The sequence below is a fragment of the Cucumis sativus genome, chromosome 2, assembly GCF_000004075.3.
Source record: "Cucumis sativus cultivar 9930 chromosome 2, Cucumber_9930_V3, whole genome shotgun sequence".
NCBI lineage: Eukaryota > Viridiplantae > Streptophyta > Magnoliopsida > Cucurbitales > Cucurbitaceae > Cucumis > Cucumis sativus.
Genome location: NC_026656.2, coordinates 19,254,897 through 19,271,385, shown reverse-complemented (window position 1 = coordinate 19,271,385; position 16,489 = coordinate 19,254,897). Strand labels below are relative to the sequence as shown.

General features: G+C 26.5%; 1 protein-coding gene across 1 annotated transcript; it reads right to left on the bottom strand.

Moving 5' to 3' along the window:
• Nucleotides 1–9,356: 9,356 nt before the first annotated feature.
• Nucleotides 9,357–10,115, bottom strand: LOC101207944 (auxin-responsive protein SAUR50). Its single transcript, XM_004152610.3, has one exon. The coding sequence runs from the start codon at nt 10,005–10,007 to the stop codon at nt 9,660–9,662; it is 348 nt and encodes a 115-aa protein (XP_004152658.1). The 5' UTR covers nt 10,008–10,115; the 3' UTR covers nt 9,357–9,659.
• Nucleotides 10,116–16,489: the final 6,374 nt, after the last annotated feature.

Genomic DNA, 16,489 nt, shown 5'->3' with positions numbered 1-16,489 from the left:
AGTATACATTATTCTTCTATGCTCTTTTTCGATACCCTCTAAATTTGAACTGACTTGTAGACTTTGGACCTATTAACTATTTATATGTAATATAATGATCTCTTAAATTTAATTAAGAGTTTAATGGAGTTTAAAACTTTTAATTTGTGTCTAATCTATTTAAATTTCAAGCTTGGTTGGTTTAACAACCAATAAATATATAAATATTACTTAAATTTCAAGTTTGGTTAGTTAACTTCAATTATTTCTTTCTACTAGAAAATCAAGATGTAACGGTCATAGATATTAATGATTGGCAAATTTAAATTTAATGTCACGAAATCTCAAATTTATTGATAAGAAAATGCACTAAATCAATTAACAAGTTAACTTATGTATAGCTTGATTGCCAATAAAATTTCAAACTCTTTAATATTGTATCATCAAATAAAAATAATAACGATATGATATTCCAACATTTTTCTAGCACTAATATTTTCTCACTTGGATATCATATAGTATAATGCTCGTGAATATCTTTATGCACAAAATTTAAATGTTCACAAGTATAAGATTGCATCAATCATTTTATAGTTTACGTGGAAATGCTAAAGAATGAAAAATTCTTGAAATTATTGTATATTTTTTAATGTATTGAAATATAAAAAGAAATAATATCATATATAATAAATATTTTGTCTGATTTGATCTAAAAAAGTCATCCAAATCTACGGCCAAAATCCCATTTTTTCCCACCCAATTTGACAATCTAACGGTGTGAATCGTGCAAATCGAATATATTGCATCGTCATGTCACATTCCAGGGTCAACTAGAAGTCTAAAGACTTATTTAATAATTTTGAAGAAATATTGTTGTGAACAAATACCTGATTAATTTTCTAAGAAATTATATATATTTTAAGAACAAAGACTCCAAGAAATTGGTGGGCAAATAGATTCTTGCGCGATTTTAGCCTATTCTTTTGTAGATTATATTGTGGTTTCTACATTTGACTAAATGTGTTACAAATTTAAACTACATTTCATATTTCAAATATATCTTTTTAGTATCAAGTATTTAAAAACAAATATATATTTTTAAATTTTTTTAAAATGTATAGTTGTAATCTCCCATTCTTAAGAATAAGTTGATAAATATTCTTTCACTAACTTTTTTATTATTATTATTTTAAATAATTATCTATTCTCTTATAAATAGTAAATTACTTTATAACCTCTTAAATCTATATTCTTAAAGAAAAATTAGAGACTAAGAAAATATACATGGTTTTAAAGAAGGTGATTTTTGCATCAATATGTCTCTCTTTCAAATGCAAACTTTGTATTTTTCTTTCTTTAAGCATAATTTTTATTGATTTGTTAAAAAAAGAAAACATAGTTCAATCTTAGGTTAAAAATGTTATGTCTTCATTTTATATAAGTGTCGATTAATAAATAATTTTTAAAATTAAAAATTTTGTTTTTAAAAAGTTAAAATTAATAAATATTTTTTTAGACCAACTAAAATATGTACTGTTTGATTTAGATTTATATTAGTGACAAATTTTGTTTTATGTTTCATACAATTTTTTTTAGAGTTTGTATGTTGAAATTGATTTTTTTTAATCGTTACTAACACGGGCAAAAGTTAACATGTAAAAGATTAGGAAAATGTTATCTTACTTTCCGTGATCATAATTTATAGCAATATTTTATTTGTGTTTTTGACAGTTTGACTAAATGAAATGTGAAAACCAGATGAGATGATAAATAATATCCTTCGGTGATTAACTTAAGCTAAAATAACAAATGTTAAATGACCTTTAGCCATATCAAAAGTATTAAACTACATGTATAGCTATAGAGTACACAAAAGACAAGTAGCAAAATGACAGATAACACAGAAAACTTTGATAATCTAGTTCGGCAAATACGGCCTACATCTGTGAGCTTCTTTGCTCATATAAAAAATATTATTGAGATTCAAAATATGTAACTTATCACAACTGTTACATTAACAAATTATCACCGTAACTTAACCGTATAAGCTCAGACTAAAATTGAATATCCTTGAAGACAAATTCAGGCTCCTTTGAATTCATTGACAAGTACAATTATCTCAGCATTCATTCATATTTCTTATCAATTGATATTCTGTCTAATCCTTTGACGATCTCCAAGAATCTGTCATATTGCAGAAGATAACCAATTTACTTTCGTACAGATCCTTCACAAAAAATATAAACTTTGAACAATAGTTGTGAATCATAGAACTTTTTCTTTTTAAAGAGAAAAAAAACTTGTAATAAAATATTTTTAAATATGAAGAATAACTTCATTTTTAAATGAGATATTTAAGGAAGATATTTGGACTCTCGACATATTTCACCTCTCTTTAAATAAAAATAAAACTAATCTTATATTTGTCAAAAAAAAAATATCTAACCAAATGTGTTCATTGCAATTCAATTAAGTTATAAACTCAAATTTATTAGTTAGATTGGTTTTCAATTGGATTTTGAACAAAGAAAAGAACTAAATATATCTAATTCATTATCTCTATTGAGTAGTTTAATGGTGTGGTTTAGAAGCAAACACACACACACATATTAAAAAGTAGCAAAGTGCATTTTGAAGACATAGATTAATTAAAAAGGGTTTATAATGTCAAAAAAGTTTGGTTGTCAAATCAAAATAATTAATACCAAAAGTATATAATATAATGATATATTTAAATATTTGAATGAACGGTTTTAACAGTGACCACGTAGAACATGTTTGCATTTTTGGAGGTATGGGTTGGCACTAGGGAACATCCAAATTCATTTTTCAACAATAATTCCAAATAAACTTACGTAATCAAAACTATTAATGCTCACTTAAATCTCTTAACAATTAATCTGTTTATTAATGAATGATTAGTTTTAATTGCTTGATTCTTTTTTCTACTTGTAACATTTATTTCAGATCCCTCTTGAATTACCTATATCATTAATAATTTTTTTGTTTATTGTATGTCTAATAAAACAATCATTAATATAAAGTTTTTGCTACAAAAAGACAAAACTCACAGTCAAAACTTAATTAGATACATTATTTTAATTTTTGACTCAAATTAATGATTTAATAAATTATTAAGACCCTTTTATCTCTTTATCCACATCTTTTTTTCTTGTTCAAATATGTATCATCTAATAGTTGAAACAAACTTATTAAGATTCTTCCAAATTTAGTGAGAAATTTTCATTGTATCCAACAAGTCTTAATGTAACAAATAATACTAATTCTCTAGATATTTGCCAACAAATATTCACAAGTTAAATTTTGAACTCATTGAGTATATTAATTAAAATTAAACCAAGAATCCAACATATATATATATATATAGTATTATTTTGTTTAGATATCCAAATCTCGAAAAATGCCTATGATATATATTATTTTTCATCTAAAATTCGTTTTAAGTTTATAAATTAATATAAAAAATATTTACAAGTCAACACCAATCTTTGTTTGGATCTGTCTCATATGTATATATAATTATATATCTGTATATATGGCCCCATGAAACAATACCAATCTCAACTACATTTCATAGCCAAATTATAAAGTTGAACACTTGGGATCTTAGTTGTACACAAGAATTTCAAAGCTGACGTGAACCTTTTAAAGCTTATCTACTTGTAACCCAAACCTACCAAGAATAAGAAAAAGATATCTCATCGATTGCTCTACAGTACATTATATTGATAGCGATTTAAGTGTCCATCAAACAAAAATATCTATTCACAAAATAATGTAACTTAATCGGTGAGGATGTATATCATGAATTTTAAAGATCACAACTTTAAGAATTGTGTATATTCAGTTTTTGTTAAAAGTGTCCTAAAGATCTCTTTAATTACCTGATTTGATTGTCGTTGTCCATAATGTCCTCTAACTCCTTAGCAGGACACCTAAATATAAGAGAGCAAACTCCTCAAAACAGGAAGACATGTAAACATCCATATTCCTTTACTATATAGTTAACCACAAATAATTATAAACTTTATTAAGGCATACGTTTTGTTTTCTATTTGATCGTGAAATATGTTAATAGGGATGTGTATGAAAAAGGTTTTAAAATATTCATATGGTTAGTTAAAGTTTAATTTAAAAAATACACATAAACTATTGAAAACTACTCTCACCGTTGTTTATTTCAAACCTATAATTTGAAAAGAAAAAAAATATCATTGTTAAATAAATTATTAGATTATACATCTAATTAACTGCAAAATTCTTTTACTGAATCTCTAACCATTTTCAACCATCTCCCAATTTTCTCTCCCACAAAAAATTGATCATCCTTCTTCAGAAAAAAGAGAAGAAAAAAAGCAAAAGCTAAAATTCCAATCTAGGAAAAAGTACTGAAACCAAATAAAAAGTTATAATATCATACTATTATTTGAAGAAATGTTAATGTTGATAATCTCTGAAGAGTGGTATTAGAGACATGTTCTTAGCTTTAGTCGATGTTAATATTAAAGTCATGCTCCTAACAAAGTAGTCGTAAGCCTCGATGATATAGTCATAACATTGTTCGTAATTGTAACTTTATTGTTGAGTTTAACTGATAATAAATTTATCAGATGAGGAGTCAGTTTGGGTTGCAGTCTCTCATGGTTGATTAATTGAGGGAAGGCTTATGATAGATATCCTTACTGAGGGAAAGATCGTTGGGAATTAGATATGTAAGAAGGTCTTGTTTCTTATAAATATTGTTGGTGAGATGTAGAACTTATCTAAAGCGTGGAAAGTGCTTCAGTGTAAAAAAGGTTTAATAAGGAATGGAAAGGAAGAAATAAAAGCTAAAAAATATCGATTTTGGGCTATCTTTCCACGTGAAGTCGTTAGTTAATTTACTGGGTCAGAAAAGCCATTGTTCATGGGCTGTACCGCCTGTTAGTTTCGGGCTTTTGGTACTCTTCCTCGGCCCAACAAATAGAGATTAAATGCACAAGTTATCCACGTAAGGATATTTCCAATCAAACTCTCAACATATAAGGTTTTGAAAAGAAAAAAAATCAGAGAGATATGAATCAATTTATTCAATTATTGAGGATAATTTTTATAAAATTAAAGCCAAATTTTCCTTTAACCAATTTTTTCTTTTAATTTTTTTCTTCTACCACAACTCGATATTAGAGTGATTATCGATCGGTCGAAGTCAGTTGTTCAAACTGATAATTGGTCGATTTAAGCCGTTGATTTGAATTTTTCCTAGTTTTCATATCGATTGAACTCGTGTAGGACTAACTTTTATACTTGTGTATGCTTTTAAGAACTTACTTGTAAATTATTATTATTATTGGATCAAGTTTATCAAATTTAAAAAGAGCATGGATGAAGTTTATTTATCAAATTTAAAGTTGTGATTATTAATTTATTATTATTATTTTCTATTTTTGGCGAGTGGACAAACTTTTACTCAAAAACGATTTGGGTAATGGAAAATCAGTCGGTGAGGGAACAGATAACCTGATTTTTAATTTTCAAATTCATTTAATTAATTTTGTCAAATTTTTTTAATTAGAAAAAGAAAATTGGTAGGTCGAAAATTTGGGCGGTTGGACCATTGAAAACATGTCAGTTTGGGCTTCGAACCATTCCACCAAGTGCCCCACCTCTTACCAACGCCTCTCAACCATTTTCATTTCTATTACTTTATATTCTCTATTTATATATACAGAGAATAAAGTATATTATTTTTGGACTTAAAAACTTTTCATAAAAATATAAATTCATACATCTAGACTTTTTTTTTTTTCTTTTTTAAGTAAACTTTGTCTGCCTCTTATAATTTTTTCAAATCAAACTATTAAATTTTGATAACTAACACTCTATAAGAAAAAATTTCATATTTAAATTTTAATGGATACAATGATTAAATTTCATAGATATAAAATCATTTTTTTTTTGTTGTTCGTCTATGAGTTCAAATACTACTTTCTTTTTCTACGTATAGTTGTCCTCGAAAAAAATTATTTTACATCCGACCAAAACTTTGAATGAGAGAGATACAAACTTTTAAAAAAATTATCATTTCTTTGGCTATGGAGAGTTACGTATTCAAATTTTTGTAAACATTTTCGATGAATTTTATAATTAATTATAATAACGGATTTATTAAAAAGATTTATGTCAACAATGATTTAAACTTGGAATTATAAATGACGGCTGATTATATTTAATTTATAATATTTATATATAGTCATTTGACTAATTTATTATAGGTGATTTAATTTTCGTATCCCAATAATGAAATGATTGGAGACATTTTTTTTAGTTTTCTTGAAATCTTGGCCATATTTATTGAATTCGAAAAAACGTGCAAATTTTTCATATGACGTGGAATTGATCAATATGTCAAAGATAGTATGACGGTTCTCTCTCTTTTTTTTAGAAATGTATTATATTAATAATAAAAGCATATTTTCAAAGATCAAGAAAGTCAATTAATAATTTAAAATACAAAAAGATAAATTTTAATATTTGTTGGATTGTGTTATCTACATTTTCCATCCAAAATATACATATACATATTTTGAGTTTTAATCACATGTTTTTTTTTCTTTTTCTGTTGTGACGTTTTATATTAATGTTTATGTCAAAATCTATATCAAAGTAAAAAAGTTATTCAAACCTTGTGGTAACAATGATAAGGGTTTTACATAATCTGTATGAAACCATCATGTATTAATATAATGGCAATACACTTTTAGATCACTCCAAATTAAGTAAGGATCTTGGAGACATTAAAGTTAACCCTAAAATTCAAAAGGTTGAGGCAATGCATGAAGCACACTTTGCTAGGTCGTTGAAGCCAAACATGTAATCTCGAAGCTTCAACCCTTGAGCTTCATCCTTTTCCTTAGTCTTCATTTTGTCTCTAAACGGTGCTTTGAGAGTCCTTCTTATATGGTAAAGTTGTTTCTAAAACCCTAAGCGGTAACCATTAAGAAGAAAAGTGATAGTATATATTTTTTTAAAAGGTTTTATCATTATTCAAGTCATTCTTATGGCAAAACTTTCATTATATATATTATGAAAAGCATAGTTTTGAAACAAAATACTTTAGAAAAGCATAGTACTTGGATTGTTTTTATACATTTATCCCGTCAACTTAAAGATCTAATGATCTAGCCAATATTATTACTATAGATTATAATCATATTATATCTTTTAATTAGTTATGTTTCTTTGCCTTCTTTGCATTTTTTCCACCATGAAATTAAGGATAGGGTGGGATTTATTTTATTTTATTTTGTTCATAAATAATGTATAGTTTTGCTCAAAGAACATAGGGGTCAGTTTTAATTTAAGAAGAAAGGAAATGTCTTGGCAGCCCCACACGCTAAGACACACAAATTAATTACAATTTGGAAGGGCTTTGGCTACCCTAATTATGGTCATCTCAATATATAAAACACACACCCAATGTGCTTTTCCTATAAATCCACACCTTCTAAAGCTTGCATAGTTAATCAATCTAACCTTAATTTGGACATTATAACTACCCTTTTCATGTTGGGCACAAATCAAATAACTTGTATGGAAAAAAAAATATTTTGAGTACATTATAAATTATTGTTTATAATATGTATTGGATGAAGACCCATAGCCGTATAAGGTGTATTACCCCTAGCGAGTTATATATCTCGCTACATATTTATATATTTTTTTATTCTAACAATTTTAAAATAATATCTCATAGAATCAAATATTGTATTAAAGTCCACTAGAACTATTTAAGAAATAGTACAATGTATGTGGGAAATTAACGTGAATATAGGTAGAATTAGAGTGTTTATGATTGATAGATTCTCAAAACAAATGAAAGTTATGAATATTTCTTTTTCATTTACACTAAAATTAACTATTTTATTACTAGTTTACTAACATAATTAATTAACTAGTACATATAATATTGAATAATAGAGAGAGAGCGGAGGGTAGGGAGAGAATTTCACACCAAATTGCATGCAACGTCGTCTTCTTGGGCGTCAAGAAAATTATTCGCTCTTCCCTGTAAATTAAATTAATATATAACGAGGGAAAATAATCAATAAATTTATACATACCTCTCTACTTTGTATCAATTAATTAAACTTCAAAACTAATAACTTACATAATTTATTTATTTAAAATTTCCTAATTATATCACTTAATTTATGTATTTACATAGTTGTGGTAATGGTGCAATTTATGTGTATTTACACCATCTTTCATACACAAATATTAATTCAAACTCTAACTAAAACAATCTTTCAAAATCATTTATGCATCATGGTAAATTTCTTCAAATATCAAATTAACAAATGAACAATTATAATATTAAGTATAAAATGTTTTAGTTTGATAAAAAAAAATAGTAAATATTGTAATAAAAAAGAATAATAAATATAAAATAGTAAAAACTTTAGACAATCAATTTTTTTAACATGATTATTATAATCTTACATAATAAATTTTATAAATATCAAACACTGTTTATTTACATTACACAAAACATGAATAATAATAATTTTTTATGAAAAAAAATTGATCTGGGTATTATCATGTCAGCTTTATTGTCTCCAATCTAAATGAAGAGAGATAGAGAGTGGACAGAGACAACTGGTGAAGCGCGTAAAACTCTCTTAGCCACTCTGTTATGAATCGTACGGATTATTTATATATATATTTTTCGTATAACATAAATATTTTCTTTAATTATTATTATTATTGTTATTATTTTATTATAATTCCAACTTCATCTTCACTTGACCTAAACCTAATCCAATTATTTCCCCTTCAATTATATGCATTCATCATAATCTTCTTTGCATTTTTGTTCTTTTTTTTCTTTTTTATTTAATCCTAATTCTCGTTTAAATATCATTACTTACAACTAAATATAATCATTACGTGATTTTGACACACGTATATATACGTACGAATAAATAAAAATAATTAATAAATGTTTTTCTTTATCAAGTTATGTTTATATCAATATTAAAAGATGTGTTAGATAGACTATTCTTTTCGATAAATAGAAATATAGATATTATGTTTCTATTTATCTATAGTATTTAAAATTACGTTTAGTTATGAACGATTGGCCTCACCAATGAAACTATTATTATTAATTATAAACTATTGGTGTTTGTGTGAAAACAACAAAATCAAATTTCATAGATTAAATCAATTCCCATGCTATAGAAAATAACTAAAATAATTAACTAAAGAAAGAAACCAATATATGTATATAAAAACTAAAAGAACAAAAAAGCTTCATTATAATTTACGGAGAAACAAGAAAACCAAATAAAAAGAGAGAAGAAAAAAAAGGACAATTTTGTACTTTTGAGTGTATTGAGAATTTAAGAACAAACATTAACTAAATAAGTGAATAGTGAGTATAGGATAAAAGATTTAAATCTGTATAGCTCTAATAATTAATCTTCGGATACAGATTTCAAATACAATTTTTCAAATCTCTTTCAATAATTTCTCGAGCACAATTCCGATGAATGTATATATATCAATAACGGAAAACAGCTCTCCGAGGAGAGAAAATTATTCTCTCCCTAACCCTAAATACAGTTAGATTCACAGTCTAAACAAGAAAAAGGAAAACCATTGAGTTCGAGTCTGTTTTATCGAAGCATGGAAGTGAGAGATTGAAAGACTTGCTCCTCACAAGGGATAGTAAGGCCCATATTATGACTGAACCCAAATTCCTCCTCAGCCAATTGCAGAAGAATTTGAAACTCCGGCCTCGTTAAAAACGTAAGCGGCACAATGTAACGGCTTCTATTCTCACTCACATACACCACAAAATGGCCTTTGGGGACATCCACCGGAATCTCTTCTCCACCGCCGCATTGGAGGTGAGTGTTGTTGTTGTTGTTGTTCTTATTCTTTTTTGCTATTCTTAAACTGGAACACCGCTTCTTAATCTGCTTCACCACCGCTGTGTGCGTCAGTTTTGTGGACACCGCCATTGATGAGAAAAATAAAATGATTTTGATTTGGTTTCTTGTTTTGGAGAATGAGAATTTGAAGAAAAATGAGGAAATGGGGTTCGTTATTTATGGGGGAAGAGAAGAGGTAACAAAATCATGTGGGGTTGTGGAAGGGGAAGCAAAGGACAGACTATATCTGTACGATGACGGACCCACTTTTTTTCTTAAAAACAAAAGAAAACGAAGAAGAAATAACAATAATATTTATCATATCGTCCAACACGTATTCCTCTTTCTTATTTTATTATTTATGATACAACTTACAACCGTATATTCAATTGTTTAATAATCCTATAGATTCCAATTTTGTGTTTTGTTTTTTCTTAATTATAAATTATTCCATAATGCATTATAATAATTCAAAAAATAATATAATTTAACATTATCATAATTTATATAATATTCTTTGCATAGTTAAATTCACGAAAGGAAATTTTATACTCTTTTTTTAGTTTAACAGAACTCGAGTTTAACTTTTCTACTCTGAATTTGTACTAAAAAAATCTACCTTAATTTGTAAATTTCAATTTTTAATGCTACTCCAAAGCTTTATTAAATTATAGAGATGGGCCTACTAAATAAATGTTATGTCTAGTTTATTTGAAAATCATGTATTTCTCTATTCATCAACTACATGTGTCACATGACTCGTAACAACAATATCACTATATGGATATGGGCATTTGATGTATAATTCAATAAAATTTTGAGGAAAAAAATTCAAAATTATATAAATACACGTAGTTTTGTTTTGGAGAAGAGAACAAATATGAGTAGCAAAAGAAATAAGTACTATGTAATACATATAAGTTATGGTTTGAATTTATTTCAAAGTTAGTAGGTGTTACTACCCTTAGGAAGGACAGTTGGGTCCCCTCTCTTTAACATGGATTCACACTTCCAAGTTTCGTTTATCCCTTTGTCCTTTTCAAACTTTATGTGTGAGCCCCTCCAATTTTCTATATCCTTCAAATTAAAGTTTAAAATCTCCATGTCCATTTATTTTAGATGAAAAGTATTATGTAACAATTTTAAATGAGTATGTAAATATGTCTAAGATTTTCTAAGTAAGTTAATCAAAATATTTGTTATTTATATTATGTTTAAATATTTTGTCGATGTTCAACTTTGTCAATGAAAATTTTGTATCATGCTTGAAAGGTAATGATCATGAATATTATTCATTCTATTATTTAATTATTTGTTCTTCTGAAATTTGTAATTTTAAATTGCATGTCAATTAGAATAATTATATATAATGACAATAATTAAGGTCTTTAACTCCTAAAACTAAACTAGGTACGAAACATCAATCCTTTTTTATACGTAAAAAGTCACGTTTAGTTATTAAATTTTACAATTTAACAAAGTAATCGTTGAATCCTATATTAAATACAGTCATATAGTTACTATCATGACAAATTTTATTAATTGTACCATTATAAAGTAAAGTTATAAGTAGTAAAATACTTAATAGAAATTGAAGAATTTGGAATATAGTGGAGCCTAGAAATTCACTATTTTAGGGTTATGGAAACAAAAAATATTCTGAAGAGGTACATGAAAGTGACTGTTCCTTTCTCATGCCCACAAACTAAAAACATCATCCTTCAAATTGTCTTTTAATGAATCCTTCCATTTTCTTCGGTTACGGGGGGTTTTTATACGTTCATGAATCAAGCTGTCCACAATCTTAATTCCCATCGATCAAACACAAAAATAAATAAAGAAATCCAATTTAATTAATGTAATTTATTCCCAAAAATAAATGATAGTGACAAGTGATTACATTACATAAGATCATAATCATAATACATAATATTGTATAATGTTCAAGATAAGTGATCTTTTTTATTAGCTTGGTGAAAAAGTGAAAAAAAAAATATGTGGAATAAGTTAGAATATAAAGTAGTAGAGCACTCTATTATGGGCCAAAAAAGTCGACTATGTGACACGTAAATGACATCATACATAGGTTGAATTGAGATGGTTTAATGTGATATAGGAATGTTCCTATCAAGGGGATGTGCTAAAACATTATCAAACGTATATGTCTCTCAAAATAGTGGTTTTCATGACCGTGTAAATCATTGTGTCATCAAGTATCATATAAATGGATGAGACTTATCTAAATAAACATAATAAATAATGGCATGAATATGATTTTTAATTACATTTGTAACGTTATGGTTGATGATTAACAGAATAATTAAGAAATATATACAACAAACTTTTGTCAATAGTGTGATATCGACATGAAAATACATAATTTGAAAGTTATAATAATAATAATGGATTTAGTTAGGTATTAATAAAATGTTGGTAAGGATATACATATAAAAGACACAAATGAAAAGAAAGAAGAGAGAATAGAGTGGTGGGTCGCCCCCTACAATCCAATACGAGTAGGGTTTTTCCTTTTTCTTTTTTTCTTTTTTCTTTTTTTAAATATATAAATAAGTAAATAAAAATAAAATATTTTATTAATATTTATTTTATATTTGATTTTATCCAGCTGCTATGAAATAGAAATAATTAGAAAGAATAATATTCATTTTTCTTTTTGTAAAAAATAAAAGGGGTGAAAATGGAAGGTTCCCAGAAGCACGTGGAGGCAGTAAGGTCCCACCGGTTAATAAAATTCCAAGGATATTTTGACTTTCTAATTTCTATATTTTTATTAAATCAAATATTTTTCCTTTTCATTTTATAGGTAAAAACGTTTTAAAAATAAATATGAATGTAGCGAAATTTACTCATAGATTAAGAGAGCTCAACCTAACTTTTATCATATTTATAAGAAAGTTGATAACTAAGTGTGTATAATAATATTTTAAAAGAATTGTAACAACAATTATGATTTTAATGTGAAATGATCAAATCTTTCACTCAATTTTTTTGAAAAAGGTATTGTTATAATATTAACTTAGTATATTGTAGTGTTTTTCCGTTTTTGGTGAAAGTAAGAAGAAGCTTCCTTTTTTGGACATTCCAATTTTTCATTATTTTCTACTTTTTGGAAGAGCAAATCGTCAATCCCTAGATCGAGTAATGAACCTTTTTTACTTTAAAGCATCAAAAGAGTATTCTTAATAAAGAAATTGAACCAAAAGAATGAAAAATATATATTATAAGATAATTAGAAAGAATGGTTCACGAAAAAAACTCTTTAATTTAACTTTGTATAACATTAAATAAACGAATCAAATATGAAAAATGTAACACTATTTATATTTTATTTTAGAAAAAAAATATTTACATTATGAATTCAATTAAATTTGCAGGAAAAGTATTTGATTCTAAAAATAGATAAGTGAATATATCCTTTGGCAGACAGATTTTGAATTTTCAAAACTTCCGACAGAAAATATTAATAAAATATATTATTTTACCTATAAATATAATATAAATTACTAAAATATTTATTTTGAGATAAATTATTTAAATAACAAAGGTGTAAAAAATATTTATAAAATATAGTAAAACTTAAGATTTTATGAATGCCACTCTTCACTAACACACTTTTTATCAATATTTATCATATAAACAATTTTAGATTTTCGTATATATTTTATAAACATTTTAGTTCATTCAATTATATTTGAAAAAAAACTATTTTAGTATTCATTTTTTACATGAAACTGAGTTAAATGTAAATTAATAAGCAAATTTTTTATTTGAAGTTAAATATTCAAATCCTCATATTTTTTTTAGTATTATGGTAACATAATCCTTTAATTATTGTCATATTTTTTAAAAACTGGCCATCTAAATGAGATAATTAAAATTTTATTTAAAAAGCTAGAATAGTGATTCTTAAAATAGAACTAAATAAACTGCACTACAAAGCTAGGTTCATAACCAAAATGTAATTAAGTATATTAGTTTTGGAATTCAAAATAAAATGCCAAATAAAGACTTTCTTTTAATTTTTTAACAATAAATTAAACTAAAAGTTAATTATATATATATAAAAAAAGTGGACCAAAATAGAATTTGAGTTCAAAATATATTATATTTTGAACTTGTTAATACTTAGTCAAATTATAATTCAAACTTAAACTAGTATGAATGCCTTAATTATCATAGATTGACCACGTTCTCAATTCAAACCTTGAGAAATTTGGTTCCTTCAAGATGATCTCGTTCATATCTGTCCACATGTCACTTTCTAATTGGATTAATTCATTGTTTTTCTTTTCCCAAATTCATATTCCACAATTGTATTTTATATTGAATATAAAAATAAACTTCATTATCTTGATAAAATATTTTCTAAAGCACTTATAATAAGTAACCATAATCCAAGAAAAATCCAAACAAACATTCAATTTAAAAACAAAAATCTTGATTTAATCTAAAAATGGTAATTAACTCGAGGTATACCATTATCTCGATGGATCGAGGTATATTGATAAACTATTCTTTTCGTTATCTAATAGACTTGGACACTTTCTATGAAGTAGTAATGAAAAGTTTTTAACAAGTGGGGATAGAACAGTGAGAAGATAAAGAAATGATGGAGCAAATAATTAAATGTTGTTTCTGTAGTAGAAACCAGTATGGTGGGAGAAAAGGGCAGAATGCCCTACATTGTGTGGGGTGGGTAGCCCTAAAACCTGAGGTAAATAAGGGCACTAAGAACATTTTAATGGTACAAGTTTTTTTTTTCTTTTTCTGAGGGCCAAAATGATTGACATTTATCATTAGGGTTTTCCAGACCACACTTACAAATAGATACACTCTGCAGAATTTACTGTAATTGCATGTGCTTCTATAAAAATTCATTATTTTAATAATGCAAAATCCATAAGTATATATGTTTTTTAATTAAAATAAAAAGTAAATGGGAAATATGTGGGATTCGAATTATAATAGTAAGAAAAAACCATAAAACGAGTGCAATCACAACCCTCAAAAATCAAGGATTCATCGCAAAGATTTTTCAAAAGTAGTTTTTTTTTTTATTTCAATATTTTGAGGCAAAAGTTAGATTACAAACTTTAGAAAATAATAATTAAAACGATCTCATTTTTTTAGTTTTACTAATAAGAAGAATTATCAAATTTAGACCTTTGATGTCTTGTTGGATGAGGATCAGTACTTGTTTAGGATTCAAAAATTTAAAATTAATTATACAACTAATTAACTACCAGCGTCCAAATAAGTTTAGTTTCACATTAATTAATAATTTAACATGATCCTCGATTTTAAAAGATACAAGCTAGGTTTGATCCTTCTTTCTTTTCATCTTGTTATATTGAAAAAATAATAATATTGAAGGTCGTCGTAGACCCAATAATAAATTAATTAATCAGATAAGCTTCAATTAAATCTGTGCCTTACTTAATTGAATGTGCTATAATTATACTAATGATAAATCATGTGCCTTATATTTTAAATCGTGTTTATATTTACTCCATATCATTAATATTAATATTATTAAAATGGCATTTCATTCCCATCTAAATTCAATTATTCTAAAATATAAAACGGAGTCTAGTTTTCCATTCAAAACATTAATATTAAAATAATTAAGTATATAACACTGTATTTTAAAAAAATTGTAATGATTGTAATGAAAAAGGAAGGAGGAGAATTTGGTCACAGTGGTGAAAAGAAGTGAAGGTGGTAAGGCATGTTCTGTGAAGGAAATGAATTGCTGAAACAACGCGGGTAAGACAAAAAGTCATAAATGCCCCCACCCATGACATAAAGGGCGGTGGAGTCAAATTGAATAAAATTCAATTAAAATTCTTAAATTGAATCTTTATTAATAATTATGATAAATATATATTTTTTAATTATATTGCAGGAGCGCGTCGCCTTTGCTGAACGACATGTCGGATTCCAGTTGGAATCGTGGACTTCGCCAGACCGACGTGGCGAACTCACTACCCGCGTCAATTAAACTTCCATTTCCATGCACCCACTGGCCACTTGGCTACTCTTTCTCCTTTATAATTTCCATTTACCTGATATAGATGCAGATGGGGTTGACTGAGATGGCCCATGTCGTTTGTCCATTGGGTACGTCTTTTTTATTGCAATGCTTCTTCTAGTTTCGAATCAAGGAGTGTTTAGGATTCATTGTTTTATCCCATCCCAGCTGATTCCTTCTCCTCACAGTCGTGGTTGTGGTTATGCTTAGTTATGTTCAATGAAAGCATGTTTGAAATGATTTATAAAAATAAAACACATCACATAATTAAAGGTAGATTCGAAAATTTGCATACTCTCTCCTTATTATAAATTTTGGTGATCTTGACACTACTTTTTTTCTAATATAACTAATTATGTCGACAAAAACAAGGACGTATCGATATAGATGTGTAAACTTTTCGACGAACTTAGCTAGCGTCCGGAGAGAGTTTGTCTTAGTGGCCCTAGACCGACATTCATATCGACTGTTTTTTTTATTTTTTATTTTTGCATGCATCAGGTAGCATAGCATTGGAGAC